Source organism: Hemitrygon akajei, chromosome 10, assembly GCF_048418815.1.
Source record: "Hemitrygon akajei chromosome 10, sHemAka1.3, whole genome shotgun sequence".
Classification (NCBI taxonomy): Eukaryota; Metazoa; Chordata; class Chondrichthyes; order Myliobatiformes; family Dasyatidae; genus Hemitrygon; species Hemitrygon akajei.
This window is the reverse complement of record NC_133133.1, coordinates 1,860,617-1,880,432: the sequence shown is the minus strand read 5'-3', so window position 1 is coordinate 1,880,432 and position 19,816 is coordinate 1,860,617. Positions and strand designations below refer to the sequence as shown.

Here is a 19,816-nt window from a genome sequence, read left to right as displayed (position 1 = left end):
AGTCCAGCATACCTGTCCTCACAGTTGCACAGCTAGGATGTCTTCTCCTTTTGGCTGTAATTTCTGTCACATGTCCTGTGAACCTGCACAGTTATTTACAGGTAGATTGAGGCACATGTCTCATAATTGCTTCACATGTTGTACAGAATGGTTTGTATTATATGTTATATAGGTTATCTAGAGATTTAAAATAATCTTAACTTTTGAGGGGAGAGAATAGTGTGATTTGTACAAAGTACAGTTGGTTCTGGTTAATTGGTCCATCGATTAATCTGGACAGCCGCCTATTTGGGACAACTCTTCAACTAATCAAAAATATAGCCGAGATTCTCTTCATTTATTTGGGATACTGTGCCACTTAATTGAGGTATGAGACTTGATTAACTATTTCTAAGTAGCTTCAGTTGCATGTGCGTGTAGCTGTTAGACCCTACACCATGCTTAGAGCGAACAATTTTTAAATAGTGTGAGTTGCATGTGTTTGTGTTTTGTCCCTGATAGTTGGTGAGAAATAAGTAATAAGACAATTCGGAACTGTATTGCTCATTGCGGGTTCAAGCATTCAGGCTTGGAGTTACCAAAAAATTCCGGGAGTGAAATTGAACTGGTTTCACTACTTCACCAAGTTAGGAATTATGAAAAATTTGAAAGTAAAGACATCTTACAATGAAGATCTGGAGGGTGCATTCATCAAAAGCATTGTATGAAGGCAGTCTAATATTTGCACTTGATAGCTGCTAATTTGTTACTCAGTTAAACAGTAGTTTGTCAGTTTTATACATTATTAATTATTTTCGTGAAACTTTGGCTAAATTGCGGCAGCCATGTCATTGGCCTAAAAATCCTGATGTGTCCCAATTAACTGGAATCCATTGTATGTGCTAAGTGATAGGGAAAGGGCAGGATAGTGGAATTAATTGAGAAGCTCTTTCTTAGGGCTTGTATGACAACAATAGGCTGATCTGTGTGTGAGATTCTATGTTGGGAAAATTTTAAAGATAAAGAATAGCTTTATTTGTCACACATGCATTGAAACATCCAGTGAAATGCATTATTTGTGTCAAATCAACTGAGTGAGGATTGTACTGGGTGAAGCAAAAAATGTCACCATGCTTCCGGCGCCAAAATAGCATGCCTTCAATTTACTAACCGTAACCTGTACGTTTTTGGAATGCGGAAGGAAATCAGAGCACCCGGCAAAACCCATGTTGTCACAGAGAGAATGTACAAACTCCTTACAGACAGCAACAGAAATCGAACCCCAACCTTACAGCTGGCACTGTAGAGCATTGTGGCAAACATTATGCTAAAATGCCACCCTTTTATCATATGCCATAACTTTTTTATGTTAATAAAACTGCACCTTGTTTGGATATGCTGATTAATTAAGATGTAACAGAATCCTTCAATTTACAAAGTAGGAACAGACGAGTAACTTCAAGCATAATGAAATCTACACAGATCTTTATGCCATGCGTATATTATTGGATGTATTGTTATTGGAGAGAGTGTAGAGGAGGTTCACAAGGATGATTCTGGGAATGAAGGGGTTAACATATGAGGACCATATGGCAGCTTTGGGCCCGTACTCACTGGAATTTAGAAGAATGCACGGGGATCTCACTGTAACCTGCCGAATGCTGAAGGGACTAGATAATGTGGATGTAGAGAGGATGTTTCCTCTGGTAGGGATATCTAGAACTAGAGGGCACAGCCTCAAAATTCAGGTGCAACCATTTAGAATTGAAGTAAGAGGAATTTTTTTAGTTAAAGAGCGGTGAATCTGTGGAACGCTCTGCCACAGGCTGCCGGGGTGGGGGTGGGGGGAGGCGCGCGCGGTGTTCATGTCCGTGGTATATTCAAAATGGAAGTTGAAAGAATCCTGTTTGGTTGGGGCATCAAGAGATTTGGTGAGAGAGCAGGTGAATGGGTTTGAATGGGATCTGGGATCAGCCATAATGAAATGGCAGAGTGGACTCAGATGGGCCGAATTGCCTATTTCTGCTCATATGTCTTATGGTTTTATGTTCTTATTATTGACGTGGTAAATATTCTTTTCTTTCCCCAAAGGTTATCCAGAATATTTTGGACAACGAACGTGATTATGCAAAGGAGTTGCAGGTTCTGCTCAGCACGTATTTGCGATCACTGCAGGCTAATGACAAGTTAGTATCTGAGTTCGTGCAGAGTCCCAGTCACCCTATACATTAATGCTCCCTAAACTGCACGGCCTGCTGTAGTTGTACATCACCATCATTTCTCTCACTATTCAATTCTGACTTCAGGACTGCCCCACTAACTTTAATTGCTTGTTATTGCTACCATGGCATTAGTTGCCAAGACCCATTGACTGTCTTTACCCAGTGTATTTTTAAAGTCAGCTTCAGCTGACAGGGATCTGCCTTAATGTCTTCAGATGTGGCCAAACATAAGACTGTCTGTAGTCACCTTGTTAACTTGCAGACTGAGTTGGTAGTAAAGAAGGCAAGTGTAATGTTAGTATTCATTTTGTAAGGAATAGAATATAAAAGCAAGAATGTAATAATGAGACTTTACAAAGTTGCTTCGACCACATTTTGAATATTATGTGTAGTTTTGGAGTGTATAACTAAAAAAGGATTGCATTGGAGGCAGTCCAGAGGATATTCACAAGAATGACCATGGGAATGAAAGGATTAACGTATGAGAAGCGTTTGATGGCTCTGCGCCTCAACTTGCTTGAGTTAAGAAGAATGATGTGGAATCTCATTGAAAACTATTGAATATTGAAAGGCCTAGATAGACTGGATGTGGAGAGTGTATTTCCTACAGTGGGGGAGTCTGGGACCAAAGGGCAAAGCCTCAGAATAATAGGACAGCCCTTTAAAACAGAGAAGAGGAGGAATTTCTTTAGCCAGAGGATGGTGAATCTGTGGAATTCATTGCTATAGATGGATGCCCTTTCTTTCTTCCCCTGCTTTACAGGTTATCTGCAGCAGACATCATAGCATTGAAAGGGAATCTGGAAGAAATCTGCTCGTTTCAGCAAAGCCTTTGCCAGACTCTGGAAGAATGTGCAAAGTAAGTGGGAAGTTTACTTTGTTGCCACTGAAGTGTGTAACTTGTCCTTGAACTTGTTGGGAATACGAGTCAGTGTGTTTGTGTTGTCCTCAGTTTACCACCATTAGTGATTGTCAGTTGCTCCTCAGTTGGTTTACCCACCCTTCTCACCCTGGGCCATGTAATGAACTGATCCATATGAACAGTATGCGGGATAAACTTATTCCCATGCACATGACAGTAATAAGTTGGTTCCCATACTTTATCTAGCAGCTCCAAAGACCAAATACATCATTAAATGTAAGGAAAGATTGAATAGGTTGGGACTTGGAATGTAGAAGATTGAGAGGAGATTTCATAGAGGTATACAAAATTATGAGGGATACAGATAAGGTAAGTGCAAACAGGCTTTCCACTGAGGTTGGGCAGGACTACAACCAGTGGTCATGAGTTAAGAGTGAAAGGTGAAAAGTTTAAGGGGACCATGAGGGGAAACTTCACTCAAAGGGTCGTGAGAGTGGAATGAGCTGCTGGCGCAAGTGCTGCATGCAAGCTCAGTTTTAACGTTTAAGAGAAGTTTGGATAGGTACATGGATGGTAGAGGTATGGAGGGCTATGGTCCCAGTGCAGTGGCATGGACTAGATGGGCCAAAAGGCCTGTTTCTCTGCTGAACTTTTCTATGACTACTTAATAAATGTGCTTAGTGCTAATTGCTAACGTAGCGATTAGCATGATGCTGTTACAGCTCGGGGCATCAGAGTTCGGAGTTCAATCCTGGCATCCTCTGTGAGCAAATTTGTATGTCCTTTCCATGTGCACATGGGCTTTGTCCGGGTACTCTGGTTTGCTCCCATTGATCAAAGCCATTTCATTTAGTAGGTTAATTAGTTGTTTTAAATTTTCCCGTCATTAGGCTTGGGTTAAATCAGTGGGTTGCTGAGCAACCCTGCTCGAAGAGCCAGAAGGGCCTGTTCTACACTGATTCAAAAGCCCACATAGTCAAATGGCAAGGAACCCATCTGACCGCTTTATAAATTCATAACCAGCTCTTACAAATTCTGAATATAGGGGTGCAGGAAATGGTGCAAATGAGCTAAAATTTATCAGTTACTAACCTGAAGCACTGACCCATCCCAGCAGCAGCCAGTGTTCACAATGGTTTATTATGAAGTCTATGACAGACCCTTCTGACACAGAGGAAGTAACATGCCCAAATACAAGCAAGGTGGTGGAGCTCTTTCACAACCAGGTTTATAAGATTATGAGAGGCATGGATAGAGTAGACAGATAATATCTTTTCCCAGGGTTGAAATATCTAATACCAGAGGGCATGCATTTAAGGTGGGAAGAGGTAATTTCAAAGGGGACACGAGGGGCATGCTTTTTTTTACTCGGAGTGGTGGGCATCTGGAATGTGCTGCGTCGGGAGGTGGTAGAGGCAGAGACATTTGGGACTTTTCAGAGCTGTTTAGATAGCACACTAATGTGAGGAAAATGGTGGGATATGAGCATTGTGTAGGCAGATGAGATTAGTTTATTTAGCCATAAGGTTACTGATTATTTGGTTTTGGCACAACATTCTGGGCCATAGCACCTGTTGCTGTGCTGTACTGTTTTTTGTTCTCTGTCCACAGTCACAGCTCAGGAGATATTCTGGCCAGTTATGCCAATGCTGGCTTCCAGAAGGAGCAATCAAATTACCCCATTTCTTTGTTGCTTCCCCATTACTACCTCTCCAGCATTGTTCTTCAGTGTTCTAATATTTACTCTCATCTCTCTTTTATACTTTATACATCTGAAGGAACTTTTGATATCCTATTTAATATTATTGGCTAACTTACCTTCGTATTGCATCTTTTCCTCCTTTTGACTTCTTTAGTTGCCTTTTGCTGGTTTTAAATAGCTTCCCTATTCGCTAACTTCTCACTAATTTTTTTCTATATTATATGCTCTCTCTCTGGCTTTTATGTTGGCTTTAACTTCACTTATCAAGCATAGCTGTAAGCCAAATACTTTTTTGGGATGTATCCTTCCTGTGCCTTTCGAATTGCTCCCAGAAATTCCAACCATTGGTGTTCTGCCATCATCCCTGCTAGCATTCTGTTCCAATCAGAGTTGGCCAGCTCCTCTGTAATTCCCTTTACCCTACTCTAATACTGATACAACTGACTTTAGCTTCTCCTTCTCGAATTACAGGGTGAATTCTCTCATATTATGATCACTGCCTCCTAAAGATTCCTTTACCTTAAGCTCACTAATCAAATTTGGTTCATTATACCAGGAACAATCCAGAATTTCCTTTCCCTCAGTGAGTTCAACTTCAACCTGCTAAAAATGCCATCTCGTAGGCATTCTACAAATTTCCACTCTTGGGATCCAGCACTAACCTGATTTTCCCAGTCTACCTGCATGATGAAATCCCCTATGTCTATTATAACACTGTCCTTTTGACATGCATTTTTAAAAATCTCTTGTAATTTGTAGGCCACAGTTTGGAAACTGTTCGGAGGTCTGTATATAACTCCCATCAGGGTCTTTCAATCCTTGCAGTTTCTCAACTCTACCCACAAGGATTCTACATCTTCTGATCCCATGTCACCTCTTTCTAAGAATTTGATTTAATATATTACTAACAGAGCTATGCTACCCCGTCTGCCTACCTGCCTATCCATTCGATACAATGTGTATCCTTGGACGTTAAGCTCCCAGCTATAATCTTCTTTCTGACATATCATACCTGTCAATTTCTAACCATGCGACAAGATCACCTACCTTATTCAAATATAACACCTTCAGTCTTGTATTCATCACCCTTTTCGATTTTAGCCCCCTGTTATACTTTAACTCATCCCACTTATTGCAATTTTGCTTCATTATCTGCCTCTTTCCTCACAGTGTTCCTACAGCCTCCCCACACTGCATGTGGTTGTATACCAACTGTCCCATGCTCTGCCCTATTGCTCTGGTTCCTGCCACCTCCCCACCAACAAATTAGATTAAACCCTCCTCAACAGCTCCAGGAAGCCTTCGGATTCAGGTGTAACCCGTCCTTTTTTCCACAGGTCATACCTTACCCAGAAGAGATTCTAATGATCCAGAAATCTGAAACCCTGTCCCCAGCTCCAATTCTTCACCCATGCATTCATATTTCCAAATCATCTATTCTTACCCTCACTGCCGCGTGGCACTGACGTTCAGAGGTTGCTATCCTGGAGGTCCCAGGTCCTGCTTTTCATCTTTTTACCTTACTTCCTATATTCTTCCTTCAGGATATCCTACCTTTTCCTACATTTGTCATGGTTAGCAATACATACCAAGACTTCTGGCCGTTTAGCCTCCCCCTTTAGAATGCTGTGGAGCCAATCATAGACATCCCTAACCTCGGTACCTGAAGGCAACATACCATCTGGATGTCTCTTTCATGTCCACAGAATCTGCATTCTGCTGCTTTAGTGATGGAATCCCCTATCACTGCTACAGTTGTCATCTCCCCCCTTCCCTTTTGAATTACAGAGATAGACTCTATGCCAGAGATCAGGTTGCTACAGCTTCCCCAGTTTTCCCCCAACGGTATCCAAAGTGGTATACTTATTATTGAGGGGAATGGCCTCAGAGGTACTTTGCAGTGGCTGCCTATTACCTTTCACTCTACTGACAGTCAACTGCTTTCAGCAACTTAGGGGTGACTACCTCTGTAGTTCCTCTATATCACCTCCTTATTTTCCCATATGAGCCAAAGATCATTGAGCTGCAACTCCAGTTCCTTAATGTGGACACATGGACCCTAAGGAGCTGCAGTTCGGTGCAGATGTAGCTATCAGGGAGACAGCAGATCTCCCTTAGTTCTCACATCTCAAACAAGTAATTCTGGACCCATTCCTAATTTACTAACTATGTACCAACAGGAAAAAAAAACTTACTAGAAGTTTACTTAGAACCTCCATCTGTGCTTGCTCAAGTCTATTCTTGCCTAAGCCTGACCACTCTAACTCTTTACCACTACAACAAAGGCCACTCCACTTACACCGTGCTTTTTCTTATTAGCCCCTGCTGGGTGTTGAAAAGATTGTTATGATTGCAGTCTGCCAAAGGGTCTTGAAAGCACCCAAGTTCTTTTTAAGCCTCATGTAGCAACATTAATGAATGACCTCTCGTGTTGATTGCAGCCCACTGACTTTCTTTAAGTGTTGACTTTTGTGGTCTGTAATGATAGTGAGGATAAAGGCACAGAGTTGCCTTTTCAGATGGATGATTCAAGTTCAAATTTATTGTCATCTGACTGTACATATATACACCCAAACATAACAATATTCCACAGTGCACCCACAAAACATATAAACACGCAGCACAGAAAGCAAAATATTATCTTAAATAAGTTAATAAAATATAATTTAAAATGTAAGTAGTAAAGCGTAGCATCAGTAAACAGCTCTCTGTCCTAGTGATGAGATTGTTGTGGTGGCAAGGTATTCATTAGTCTCACAGCCTGAGGGAAGAATCTGTTACCCAGTCTGGCAGTCCTAGTCCTGCTGCTCCTATACCTCCTTCCTGATGGTAGTGGGTCAAAGAGATTGTGGGATGGGTGGTAGGGTCCACAACAATGCTTCCGGCCCTTCTTCTACAAAGCTCCCAACAAGGGAATAGGGGACCCTGGTGATTCTCTTGGTGGCTTTTGCTATCCTCTGTAGGGGCTTGTGGTCTGATGCCTTGCAGTTTTTATACTATAGTATGTAAGATTTGGGAACCATCTGTTGGGAAATCCATCAGAATACTTCGGCTTTCAGTATGGCCTTTGTGCTGCTGGATAAGGCAGGATTTAATTCATTTACTATTTACATTTAAGGGTTGTAAGCTGATGGAACATGCAGTTTACTGGAGTTCAGCACTGTCTGTGGAACGATGCTTGAGAGAGGGGTGTCCACAAGCAGAGAGGGGACACACAGTGAATGACTGACAGCTTCCTGTTACAGAACCTAGCAATCATGTATTCAGCTTTATATTGTTTGTTTCAGCATGAGCAATTAGTAACACATTTGTTGTACACATCTTTACAAGCTTCTGAAATTACAAACATGAAATTCTGCAGATGGCAAAATCCAAAGTGTCACATACAAAAAGCTGGAAGAGCTAGCAGCATCTATGGAAATTAATAAACAGTCGACGTTTTAGGCAGAGACTGTTCATCGGGTATGGAAAAGAAGGGGAAATGCTGGAATATGTCTTTCCTCTTCCTTCCTAGTCCTGATGAAAAGTCTTGACCGAGAGCTTCTGAAATCCGTTGTTTTTCTTCCTTCTGAGCCACTGGCCATAATGTGTAAAGCAAACGACTTTACCAAGGTTTAGCATCTAACTTGAGCACCTAACTCCCTGAACTCCCTATGCAGAACCTCATCACTCCTCCTACCCATGTAATTGCTACCTACGAGGACCAGGACCTCTAGCTCTTCACCCTCCTGCTTGAGAATGCTAAGGAATCTATCCTAGATGTCCTGGACCCTGGCACCTGGAAGGCATCTTGTTCTCACCCACCGAACCACCTGTCTCTTCCCCTGAGTAATGAATCCCTAATCACCACAGTGTGCCTCTTCTCCCCTTTCCCTTCTAGATCACCGGGCCCACCAGTGTCAGAGACCCGACCTCTGTTACTGCTAGGTCATTCCTACCTCCCCCCCACAGTATCCACAGTGATATACCCATTGTTATTGCTGAGGGAGATAGTCATTAGGTCCTCTGTACTGACTCCTTAATCCTCTTTCCCTTCCTGACTGTTGCCCAGTTTCCTGTAACCTGCACCTTGGGTGTAACTACCTCTCTGTATGTCCTGTCTATCATCCCTTCAACTTCCTGAATGACCTGCAGTTCATCCAATTCCAGCTCCAACTCCTTAACGCAGATTGTTAGAAGCTGCAAACATGAGAAAATCTGCAGACGCTAGAAATTTGAGCAACATACAAAATGATGGAGGAATTCAGCAGGCCGGGGAGCATCGATGGAAAAAAAGTGCAGTTGACATTTTGGGCCGAAATCCTTCAGCAGGACTCATAGAAACATAGAAAACCTATAGCATAATACAGGCCCTTTGGCCCACAAAGCTGTGCCGAACATGTCCTTACCTGAGAAATTACCTAGGTTACCCATAGCCCTCTACTTTTCTGAGCTCCATGTATCTGTACAGGAGTCTCTTAAAAGACCCTATCATATCAACCTCCAGCACCGCTGCCGGCAGCCCATTCCACGCACTCACCACTCTCTGCGTAAAAAACTTGCCCCTGACATCTCCTCTGTACTTACTTCCAAGCATCTTAAAACTATACCCTCTCGTGCTAGCCATTTCAGCCCTGGGAAAAAGCCTCTGAATATCCACACGATCAATGCCTCTCATCATCTATCAGATCACCTCTCATCCTCCGTCGCTCCAAGGAAAAAAGGCCGAGTTCACTCAACCTATTCTCATAAGGTATGTTCCCCAATACAGGCAACATCCTTGTAAATAACTTCTGCACCCTTTCTATGGTTTCCACATCCTTCCTATAGTGAGGCGAACAGAACTGAGCACAGTACTCCCAAGTGGGGTCTGACCAGGGTCCCATATAGCGGCAACATTACCTCTCGGCTCCTAAACCCATTCCCACGATTGATGAAGGCCAATGCACCATATGCGTTCTTAACCACAGAGTCAAATTGTGTAGCAGCTTTGTGTGTCCTATGGACTCGGGCCCCAAGATCCCTCTAATCCTCCACACTGCCAAGAGTCTTACCATTAATACTATATTCTGTCATCATATTTGACCTACCAAAATCATCCACCTCACACTTATTTGGGTTGAACTCAATCTGCCACTTCTCAGCCCAGTTTTGCATCCTGTCATTGTCCCGCTGTAACCTCTGAAAGTCCTCCACACTATCAACAACACCTCCAACCTTTGTGTCATCAGCAAATTTACCATCCCTCCACTTTTTCATCCAGGTCGTTTATAAAAATCATGAAGAGAGTGGGTGTCCCAGCACAGATCCCTGAGGCACACCACTGGTGACCGACCTCCATGCAGAATATGACCTGTCTACAACCACTCTTTGCCTTCTGTGGGCAAGCCAGTTCTGGATCAACAAAGCTATGTCCCCTTTGATCCCATGCCTCCTTACTTTCTCAATAAGCCTTGCATGGGGTACCTTATCAAATGCCTTGCTGAAATCCATACACACTACATCTACATTTTGTGGTGGGAGGTAGTTGTCCGTCATGGGATATTAAAAAATTAGATTCAAAAATCATCAATGTGTTTAGTCACATGCTCAAAAATTTTTATTTACTCTCGTAAGGCAAGACCTAACTTGACAAAGCCATGCTGACTATTCCTAATCATATTATGCCTTTCCAAACGTTCATAAATCCTGCCTTTTAGGATCTTCTCCATCAACTTACCAACCACTGAAGTAAGACTCACTGGTCTATAACTTCCTGTGCAATCTCTACTCCCTTTCTTGAATAAGGGAACAACATCCGCAACCCTCCAATCCTTCAGAGCCTCTCCTGGCCCCAATGACGATGCAAATATCATCGCCAAAGGCTCAACAATCTCTTCCCTTGCCTCCCACAGAAGCCTGGGGTACATCTCATCCAGTCCTGGTGACTTATACAACTTGATGCTTTCTAAAAGCTCCTGCTCATCCTCTTTCTTACTATCTACATGCTCAAGGTTTTCAGTCCACCGTACATCATCCCTACAATCGCCACGGTTCTTTTCCAAAGTGAATACTGAAGCAAAGTAGATACAAAGTTCCATACAAACCTTTCCACTGTCACATTTGATTGGTCCTATTCTCTCACATCTTATCCTCTTGCTCTTAAGCAAACCACCAGCTCTATAGCAAAGTAAGCCCAGCAGCGTCTCTACTTTCTGCGAAGGCTGAGGGAAGTCCATCTCCCACCCCCCCATACTCATCACATTCTACAGGGGTTGTATTGAGAGTATCCTGAGCAGCTGCATCACTGTCTGGTTCGGAAACTGCACCATCTCGGATCGCAAGACCCTGCAGTGGATAGTGAGGTCAGCTGAGAAGATCATTGGGGGGTCTCTTCCCGCCATTACAGACATTTAATCTACACGCTGCATCCCCAAAGCAAACAGCATTATGAAGGACCCCATGCACCCCTCATACAAACTCTTCTCCCTCTTGCTGTCTGGGAAAAGGCACCGAAGCATTCGGGCTCACAGGACCAGACTATGTAACAGTTTCTTCCCCCAAGCTATCAGACTCCTCAATACCCAGAGCCTGGACTGACACCTTACTGCCCTATTGTCCTGTTTATTATTTATTATAATGCCTGCACTGTTCTGTGCACTTTATGTAGTCTTGGGTATGTCTGTAGTCTAGTGTAGTTTTTTTTCTGTATTTTTTATGTAGCTCAGTCTAGTTTTTGTACTGTGTCATGTAACAGCATGGTCCTGAAAAAGTGTTGTCTCATTTTTACTATGTACTGTACCAGCAGTTATGGTCAAAGTGACAATAAAAAGTGACTTGACTTGACTTAACATTCTTGTAGAATGCCTTGGGGTTTCCCTTAATCCTGTCCGCTGAGGCCTTCTCATGGCCCCTTCTGGCTTTCCTAATTTCTTTATTAAGCTCCTTCCTGCTGGCCTTATAATCTTCTGGTTCTGTATCATTACCTAGCTTTTTGAACCTTTCGTAAGCTCTTTTCTTCTTGACTAGATTTACAGTAGCCTTTGTACACCACAGTACCTGTGCCCTACCATCCTTTCCCTGTCTCATTGGAACATACCTATGCAGAACTGCACACAAATCTCACCTGAACATTTGCCACATTTCTTCCGTACATTTCCCTGAGAACATCTGTTCCCAATTTATGCTTCCAAGTTCCTGCCTGATAGCTTCATATTTCCCCTTACTCCAATTAAACGCTTTCCTAACTTCTCTGTTCCTATCCATCTCCAGCTTGTCTCACCAGACAGTCTGCCATTCTTGTCTGGCGCATGGTGTTAGGATTGGTCTCCTTTTGGATTAACCGGGTCACGATATGAACATTTCTGACTGGACCCTTTTTTTTACGAGGCCGAGTGGCTAGCTCGACTCTCAACCTGGCACGGATGGAAAGCTTGCTCAGGGGTGGCTTGACTTGGATTCGAACTCGGGAGCCTTCACTCAGGAGTCCGGCGCTGATGCCATTGCGCCACCAGCCGGCCAGTGCTATGGTAAAGGAGATAGAATTATGATCACTGTCTCCAAAACGCTCTCCCACTGAGAGACCTGACCAGGTTCATTTCTCAATACCAGATGAAGTACAGCCTAGGAGGCAAGCTACCATCCATGCTTCTTTCCTGTGTCCACAGAATTGCCTTTCTGCCCCCCTAACTATAGAGTCCCCTATCACTGCTGCCATCCTCTTCCTTTGCCTATGCTTCTGAGCCACAGGTTCAGACTCTGTGCCACAGGTGCAGCCACTGCTGCTTCCCCCAGGTAAGCCATCTCCCCAACAGTACTCAAACAGGAGTACTTATTGTCAAGGGGTACAGCCACAGTTGATGTTACAGCCTGAACCGTCAACTGTACTTTTTTTCGTAGGTGCTTCCTGGCTTGCTGAGTTCCTCCAGCATTTTGTATGTGTTGTTAGAAGCTGTAGCTGGATGCATTCTCGCAGATGTAGTCATCAAGGACACCGGAGGTCTCCCTGCCTTCACACATCCTGCAAGAGGAGCATTCCCCTATTGTGCTAGGCATATCTACTGTCCTACCTGAACAAATGTAAAGAAGGAAGGGGGATAAAATTCTACCCGCAGCTTTTATTTTTTGCCTTCTCTGAATAAAACTTTTCTTCATCTAAGCCTCGAAGAGCTAAAGCCTCACTACTCTAACTCTGTCCACTCCAATGCTAGCTGCTGCGCTTCCCCCTACCTTCCTTTAATTTATCCCTTCTAATCAATCCCAAACACCAATTGGTTGCTGGCGTCAACTCCAAAAAAACTGCCGCAAGTTCCTGCCTTCTTCTGCTCTGTAAACAAGCCTGAGGAAAGTTCCCTCCTCTGAAGCTGCTGATCTCCCTATCAGTCACTAGTTAAAGCTCCAAGGTTGTCTAAAGGTTATCTCTGTTGACCATCTCCCTAAATCTTTGTAATTTGGTGACCATCCTGTCAGCAGAAGCAGATTGTCATTTAATCTGTTACAACCGTTCTGCTTTTGAGTTCCATTGTGACCTGAGTGGGAAGTGTTGTTACATGTTTCAGTCCAGGCATGTGCTGCACCTGAGAATGTGTGATTGCTCAGCTGCCCAGTGACTTGGTGGAGTCTTCATGTGCACATCAGTACAATCCTGCTGCTGGGACCCTGCTCTGTCCACTGGCTCTGGCAGATGGAATGTTTTCACTTCAGCATGGTGCCAACTGTCTACCCAGAGAATGGTTCGTACGCAGAGCTGTGGAATGTTTTAGGAGGAATTGTATTTAAAATTACATAGGGCGTAGACAGAGTCAGTATACTATATACAGTCTGTTTCCCAACAGTAGCGAATCAAGAGCTGGAAGGCACAGGTTTAAGAATCAGATTTAATATCACTAGCATATGTTGTGAAGTTTGTTGTTTTGCGGCAGCAGTACATGGTGATGAGCTGCTTTCTTATGGGGTAGCTTAAGATGGGAATCTTGTTCAGTATGAAGCAGTTGGGCCGAAGGGCCAGTTTACATGCTGTATGACTGAATTTTGTGAGTAGCTGGGTAGCGGTGTCTCCAACACTGCATCCAGACTGCCCCCTGGTGCTCATTTAAATCATCTTAAGACACAATGAACATATATATTCCTGCTAGGTGTTTTCCTGCTCATCCACTCCAGCCACCAGAAAGCTGTTTGGTGATGTCTGCAAATCACCTTTCAAAGCTGGGGGAAAAGGCAGTAATCAGCATTAAGGCAAAGGTGAGAAACAAGAAACTGCAGATGCTGGAACATAGGACAATGTGAAAACTGCTGGATAGTTACTGGGTCAGGCAGCATCCACGGAGGGAAATAATCAGTCAATGTTTTGAGTAGAGACCCTTCATCTGGACTGAGTAGAAAGCTGCCTGATCTGCAATCCGGCGCAATGTGCAGACTTCTAGGTGAACAGTGAGTCAGTCAGCACCCATAAGGGGAACATTCCTGGTTTGCAGCCTTCATCTCTCTATTGCCTGATCCATTAAATTTACGGCCACTCCAAGGAGCTGTCATCTCCCTCAAAGGTCATAAACACAAGAGATTCTGCAGGTGCCAGAAATCCAGAGCAACATATAAAATGATGGAGGAACTCAGCAGGTCTGGCAACATTTTGGACCAAGACCCTTCATCAGGACTGGAAGTACCAAATAGAAGTAGACCTGATGAAGGGTCTTGGCCTGAAATATCTACTGTTTATTCCCCTCATAGATGCTGTGTGACCTGCTGATCTGCTCCAGCATTCTGTGTGTGTTTTCCTCAAGAATCAGTAAGTACACCATAGTTCATGACAAAGTACCTTACCTTGAGCTGTAATTTGCTGTGCAGTAAGAACCTACAGCAATATTTGTATCCTTCACCCAACTACTCTGCATTCCCCACCCCTGCACCCCTCCCTGGGGAAGCAGGAGCTCCAATTTGCTGAAGGTTATCAGTGGAAGCAGAGGTTGTCAGGAGTTTGTGTTTGCTGTTGGCTGGGGGTTGATCCATATGTTTAATGTGTTGATGGTTTGAATCTCAGGCTGCCTGAATCTCAGCAGAAAGTTGGTGGCTGCTTCCTGAATCATATGCCTCAGATGAAGTCGCTGTATCTCACATACTGTGCCAACCACCCGTCAGCTGTGAGCGTACTCACAGAGCACAGGTAAGTTGCACCCTCTTGGGTGACATGTCTCCAGTTTCGTGTCAATCCTCACTAATAATGCCCCAAAGTTCTCAGTTTCTGCTTTGTGACTATTTTGTAAGCTAGAGAGTTCATTAATATTTGACTTCATATTAAGTGATTTGTTTACAAACTTAGAGCATTTAAATAATTAAATAAACATGTTCATAAATAATTATAATGTTCATTGCAAAACGAGTAATAAAGGTTGGTATCCAGAAAAGTAAAGGCTCTGGGCCTTTACTTGTTTGAACATAGAAGAATAAAACGGGATGTCATCGAAACCTATCAAATGTTGGAAGGCCTACAGTGGATGTGAAGAGGGAGACTAGGACCAGAGGGCACAGCCTCTAAATAGAGGAACGTCCATTTAGAACAGAGATGTGGAGGAATTTCTTTAGCCATATGGGAGGGATGAGATCAGTTCCGGTAAGATGGCAGCGTGTTCGATTGCAACAGGTTCTATGGGGTCAACAAAAGGTGCTATTGTCTTTTTTTAAACTTTGTTTATCATTGCAAGAACCTGCTAGACATTAAGAACTTAAATACTGCAGGTCTACCCCATCAGCAAGTTGTTTGTTGGCAGAGAAAATGAAAGAGCTGTGCATTATACTACTGCCTGCATAGAAGGAGGCATAGTCTAATAGCGAGTGACTGCCTTGGTCGCTTTCCTTGTTATGGTAGGATCCTTTTGGACATTGTTAATGTGGAATGCTGCAAATTCGATTCACTGATTTATTGGTGGTGAGCAGAGGCAGATGGCAGGGAGCTGCATGGCCTCAGTCTTAGCGAGGACTAGGCTTTAAACCTGTTTACAGCCAATAAGGAGAAAGGCATTGGAGTCATTGCATTCCATCAGGTGCTGTGTGGTGCGACTTCCAAGCTGAAGTTGATGCTGCCACCCCCAGTGTTCACTCGGCAGAAGACAAGCTGTATTGTGGTACCGACTACAGATTTCTGCAGCCTTCATGGCTCGGGTGTGGACTTTATTTTTGTGTGGCTGTATTTTATGGATATTTTGATGTGCTTGCTGTCTCGTTGTGCTGTGTGACTGCTGGTACTGTGCTTTGCACCTTGCCCCTGGAGTAATGCTGTCTTATTTGGCTGTATTGGTATTCATGTATGGTTGAATGACAATTAAATTTCAATTAAATTGAATTGAATCTACAGAATTCTTTGCCACAGGTGGCTGTGGAGGCCAATTCATTGGGTATATTTAAGGCAGAGTTTGATAGATTTTTGATTGGTCAGGGCATGAAGGGCGACAGGGAGAAGGCAGGAGATTGGGTCTGAGAGGGAAATGGATCAGCCATGATGAAATGGCAGAAAAGGCTTGATGGGCCAAATGGCCTAATTCTGCTCCTATGTCTTATGGTCTAATGGTCTAAAATGAATCTCAGGATTGTATATGGTGACATATGTGTACTTTGATAATACATTTACTTTGAACTAATTAAAGGCAAACTAACGTTTTGAAATAATATTTGCAATCTTTTTATTCCTATTACATTGCCATTTATTAAAGGTGGTAACTTCTTGGAATAGTTGTTTATAATTATAACTGGTAAAAATTGGAATTCTTTTTGGCTAAGTCAGCATCTTGTTTTTGAGTCAGATATATTCTTTCCAAACCTTTGAAGAACTTTCCACATCTAATTATAGTCTGATGCAAATAGATGACATGGTGGTAAAACTTAAATAGAATGAGTGTGTATAAAACAAATAAGCTGGAGCAAAAAAAATAGTAAAAATACAAATGATCTTCAGATCCAGCATGCATTTTCTGTTCGTTGGTGAGTAGTCCACTAGAGGCCGCTGTGTCATATATCTACTGACTTCCACTCTAATACAATCAGGAGAGCTTTATTGTATTAAATATAGTTCTAAAACTTGTTTATTTTGGGGTCAGTGATTTAAGGTTATGTTCATCGGTGGAGTGGACTAAGGAGCAGAAATAGTTCATTCAGAATCAGGTTTATTATCACTGACATACTGCATAACATGACCTTTGTTGTAATGTAGCAGCACTGACATAAAAATTACTATAAACTACAATAAGAATGACTTAGCCCTGTCTCCACTGCTGGGGCATAGTCCACCAACAGCTGCCCACCAGAGACCACTGTCCTGGGCCAGTCTTTCCAGTTGTAGCCCATCTTCAAAGATCCTTCATCTCCCAGGGTTGATGTCTTTAGAGCTTCTGTATGTGTTTTTCTCACTCTGGGTTTTTACAGGATATAGTTACTAGCTCCATGTCTAACCCTCCTCCATTCACAGCCAGGTTTGGTTCTACGTGTGGTACAGTTACGATAATAATAAATAGTGCAAAAGGAGAACAAAGTAGTGAAGTAGTGTTTACGACTTAATGGACTATTCGGGAATCTGATGGCAGAGGGATGAAGTCTTTCTTAAAATATTGTATGTGCATCTTCAGGCTCCTGTATCTCCTCCCCAATGGTAGCAATGAGAAGACGGCGTGTCCTGGAGGGTGGGGGTCCTTTATGATGGATGCCACTTTGTTGCCTTTTCAAGATGTCCTCGATGATAAGGAGGAGGCTAGTGCCCATGATGGGTGACTTGACAACCCTCTGCAGCTTTTTTCAGATCCTGTGCAGTGGCCTCCCCCCAGATAGTGATGCACCCAGTTAGAATGCTCTCCATGGTAAATCTGTAGAAATTTGTGAGTCTTTGAATATATAACCAAGTTTCCTCAAACACCTAATGAAATAGACCTACTGGTATGCTTTTTTCATAATTGGATCAATGTTGGGCCCAGGATAGACCTTCAGAGATGTTGGTACCCAGAAACTTGAAGCTGCTCACACTTTTCACTGGTGACCCCTTGGAAAAGAACTGCTGTGCATTCTCCCGATTTTCCCATCCTGAAGTCCACAAACAGTTTCTTGGTTTTACTGGCATGGAGTGCTAAGTTCTTTTTACTGTGAATCTATTTTACTTCTCTGAAAAGGGGAAATCAGGCCTGAGATATTGGAAGAAATTGGGCAGGCGAGGTTTTTATTCAATAGACAATAGGTGCAGAAGTAGACCATTCGGCCCTTCGAGCCTGCACCGCCATTTTGAGATCATGGCTGATCATCTACTATCAATACCCGGTTCCTGCCTTGTCCCATATCCCTTGATTCCCCTATCCATAAGATACCTATCTAGCTCCTTCTTGAAAGTATCCAGAGAATTGGCCTCCACTGCCTTCCGAGGCAGTGCATTCCAGCCCCCCACAACTCTCTGGGAGAATAAGTTTTTCCTTAACTCTGTCCTAAATGACCTACCCCTTATTCTCAAACCATGCCCTCTGGTACTGGACTTTCCCAGCATCTGGAACATATTCCCTGCCTCTATCTTGTCCAATCCCTTAATAATCTTATATGTTGCAATCAGATCCCCTCTCAATCTCCTTAATTCCAGCGTGTACAAGCCCAGTCTCTCTAGTCTCTCTGCGTAAGACAGTCCTGACATCCCAGGAATTAACCTTGTGAATCTACGCTGCACTTCCTCTACAGCCAGGATGTCCTTCCTTAACCCTGGAGACCAGAACTGTACACAATACTCCAGGTGTGGTCTCACCAGGGCCCTGTACAAATGCAAAAGGATTTCCTTGCTCTTGTACTCAATTCCCTTTGTAATAAAGGCCAACATTCAATTAGCCTTCTTCACTGCCTGCTGCACTTGCTCATTCACCTTCAGTGACTGATGAACAAGGACTCCTAGATCTCTTTGTATTTCTCCCTTACCTAACTTTACACCGTTCAGATAATAATCTGCCTTCCTGTTCTTACTCCCAAAGTGGATAACCTCACACTTAGTCACATTAAACGCCATCTGCCAAGTATCTGCCCACTCACCCAGCCTATCCAAGTGACCCTGAATTCTCCTAACATCCTCATCACATGTCACACTGGAATGAAGGAGCCTGAGAAGTGACTTTACAGAGGTGTACAAAATCTTGAGTGGCATTGATATGGTGAATACATAGTCTTTTTTTTCCAGGGAAGGGGGAATCAAGAATTAGAAGGTATAAACTTAAACTGAGAGGGGGAAGATTTAATAGGAGACCTGTGGGGCAACAACTTCATGTAGAGGATGTTACATTTGTAGAATGAGCTGGAGAGTAAGTTGTTGAGACAGGTACAATAACAATATTTAAAACTGATTTGGATAAGTATGTTTGTGATAAGAAAAAGTTTAGAAGGATATGGGCCAAACGTGGGCAGATAGGATTAGCTTAGATGGGCATCTTGGTTGGCATGGACAAGTTGGGCTGAAGGGCCTGTTTCAGGTTGCACAACTTTGATTCTGTCCTGTAGATTTCCTAGGCTATTCCAAGACTTTTTCTTCTTCTGAAACTAATCACCCCTAATAGGGCATAAGCTGTTGACAGCAGTTTGCTAGAGTCCTCATCCTGGGCTGAAGGTTGATCGGCCCTATGGCTTCTACTTTCAGCACACAAATTCATTCGTCTTTGAGGCAAAGATCCTTCCTCTCCCTGGCAGGGATGAAACCTTTGGAGTTTTTGTTGGTGTTTTTCTAGCTCTGGGTTTTTACTGGATTGGGTTGCTAGCCCTTTGTCCAATTCTCCTCTTTCACAGCAGGCTTGGGTCTGTCCGTGGAGGAGTTACTCCAAGACAAAGTATTTGAAATGTTTTGTGTTTGTTCTGACAGTGAGGAGTTGGACAAGTTGATGGAGAGCCAAGGAGCCAGCAGTCCAGGCATCCTGATGCTAACAACGAATCTGAGCAAACCCTTCATGCGACTGGACAAGTACCCGGCTCTGTTGCAGGAACTGGAGCGGCACATGGAGGTCAGACCCACACCCTCTTTATTATCACTCACATCTCCAGGAAATTTGTGAGTTTTGTGGCAGCAGTACAGTGCAATACCTAAAAATTACTTCAGAATCA

At 43.2% G+C, this 19,816-nt stretch overlaps 1 protein-coding gene across 7 annotated transcripts in view; it reads left to right on the top strand.

Moving 5' to 3' along the window:
- The window catches only part of arhgef6 (Rac/Cdc42 guanine nucleotide exchange factor (GEF) 6), a 236,446-nt gene that overhangs the window by 143,232 nt on the left and 73,398 nt on the right, over positions 1 to 19,816 (top strand). For all 7 annotated transcript variants that reach the window (XM_073057741.1, XM_073057740.1, XM_073057744.1 and 4 more), the window contains 4 exons: positions 2,071 to 2,165; positions 2,965 to 3,060; positions 14,760 to 14,882; positions 19,578 to 19,716. In XM_073057741.1, coding sequence (XP_072913842.1) covers positions 2,071 to 2,165; positions 2,965 to 3,060; positions 14,760 to 14,882; positions 19,578 to 19,716 — 453 coding nt within the window. The remainder of the gene's footprint in view (positions 1 to 2,070; positions 2,166 to 2,964; positions 3,061 to 14,759; positions 14,883 to 19,577; positions 19,717 to 19,816) is intronic.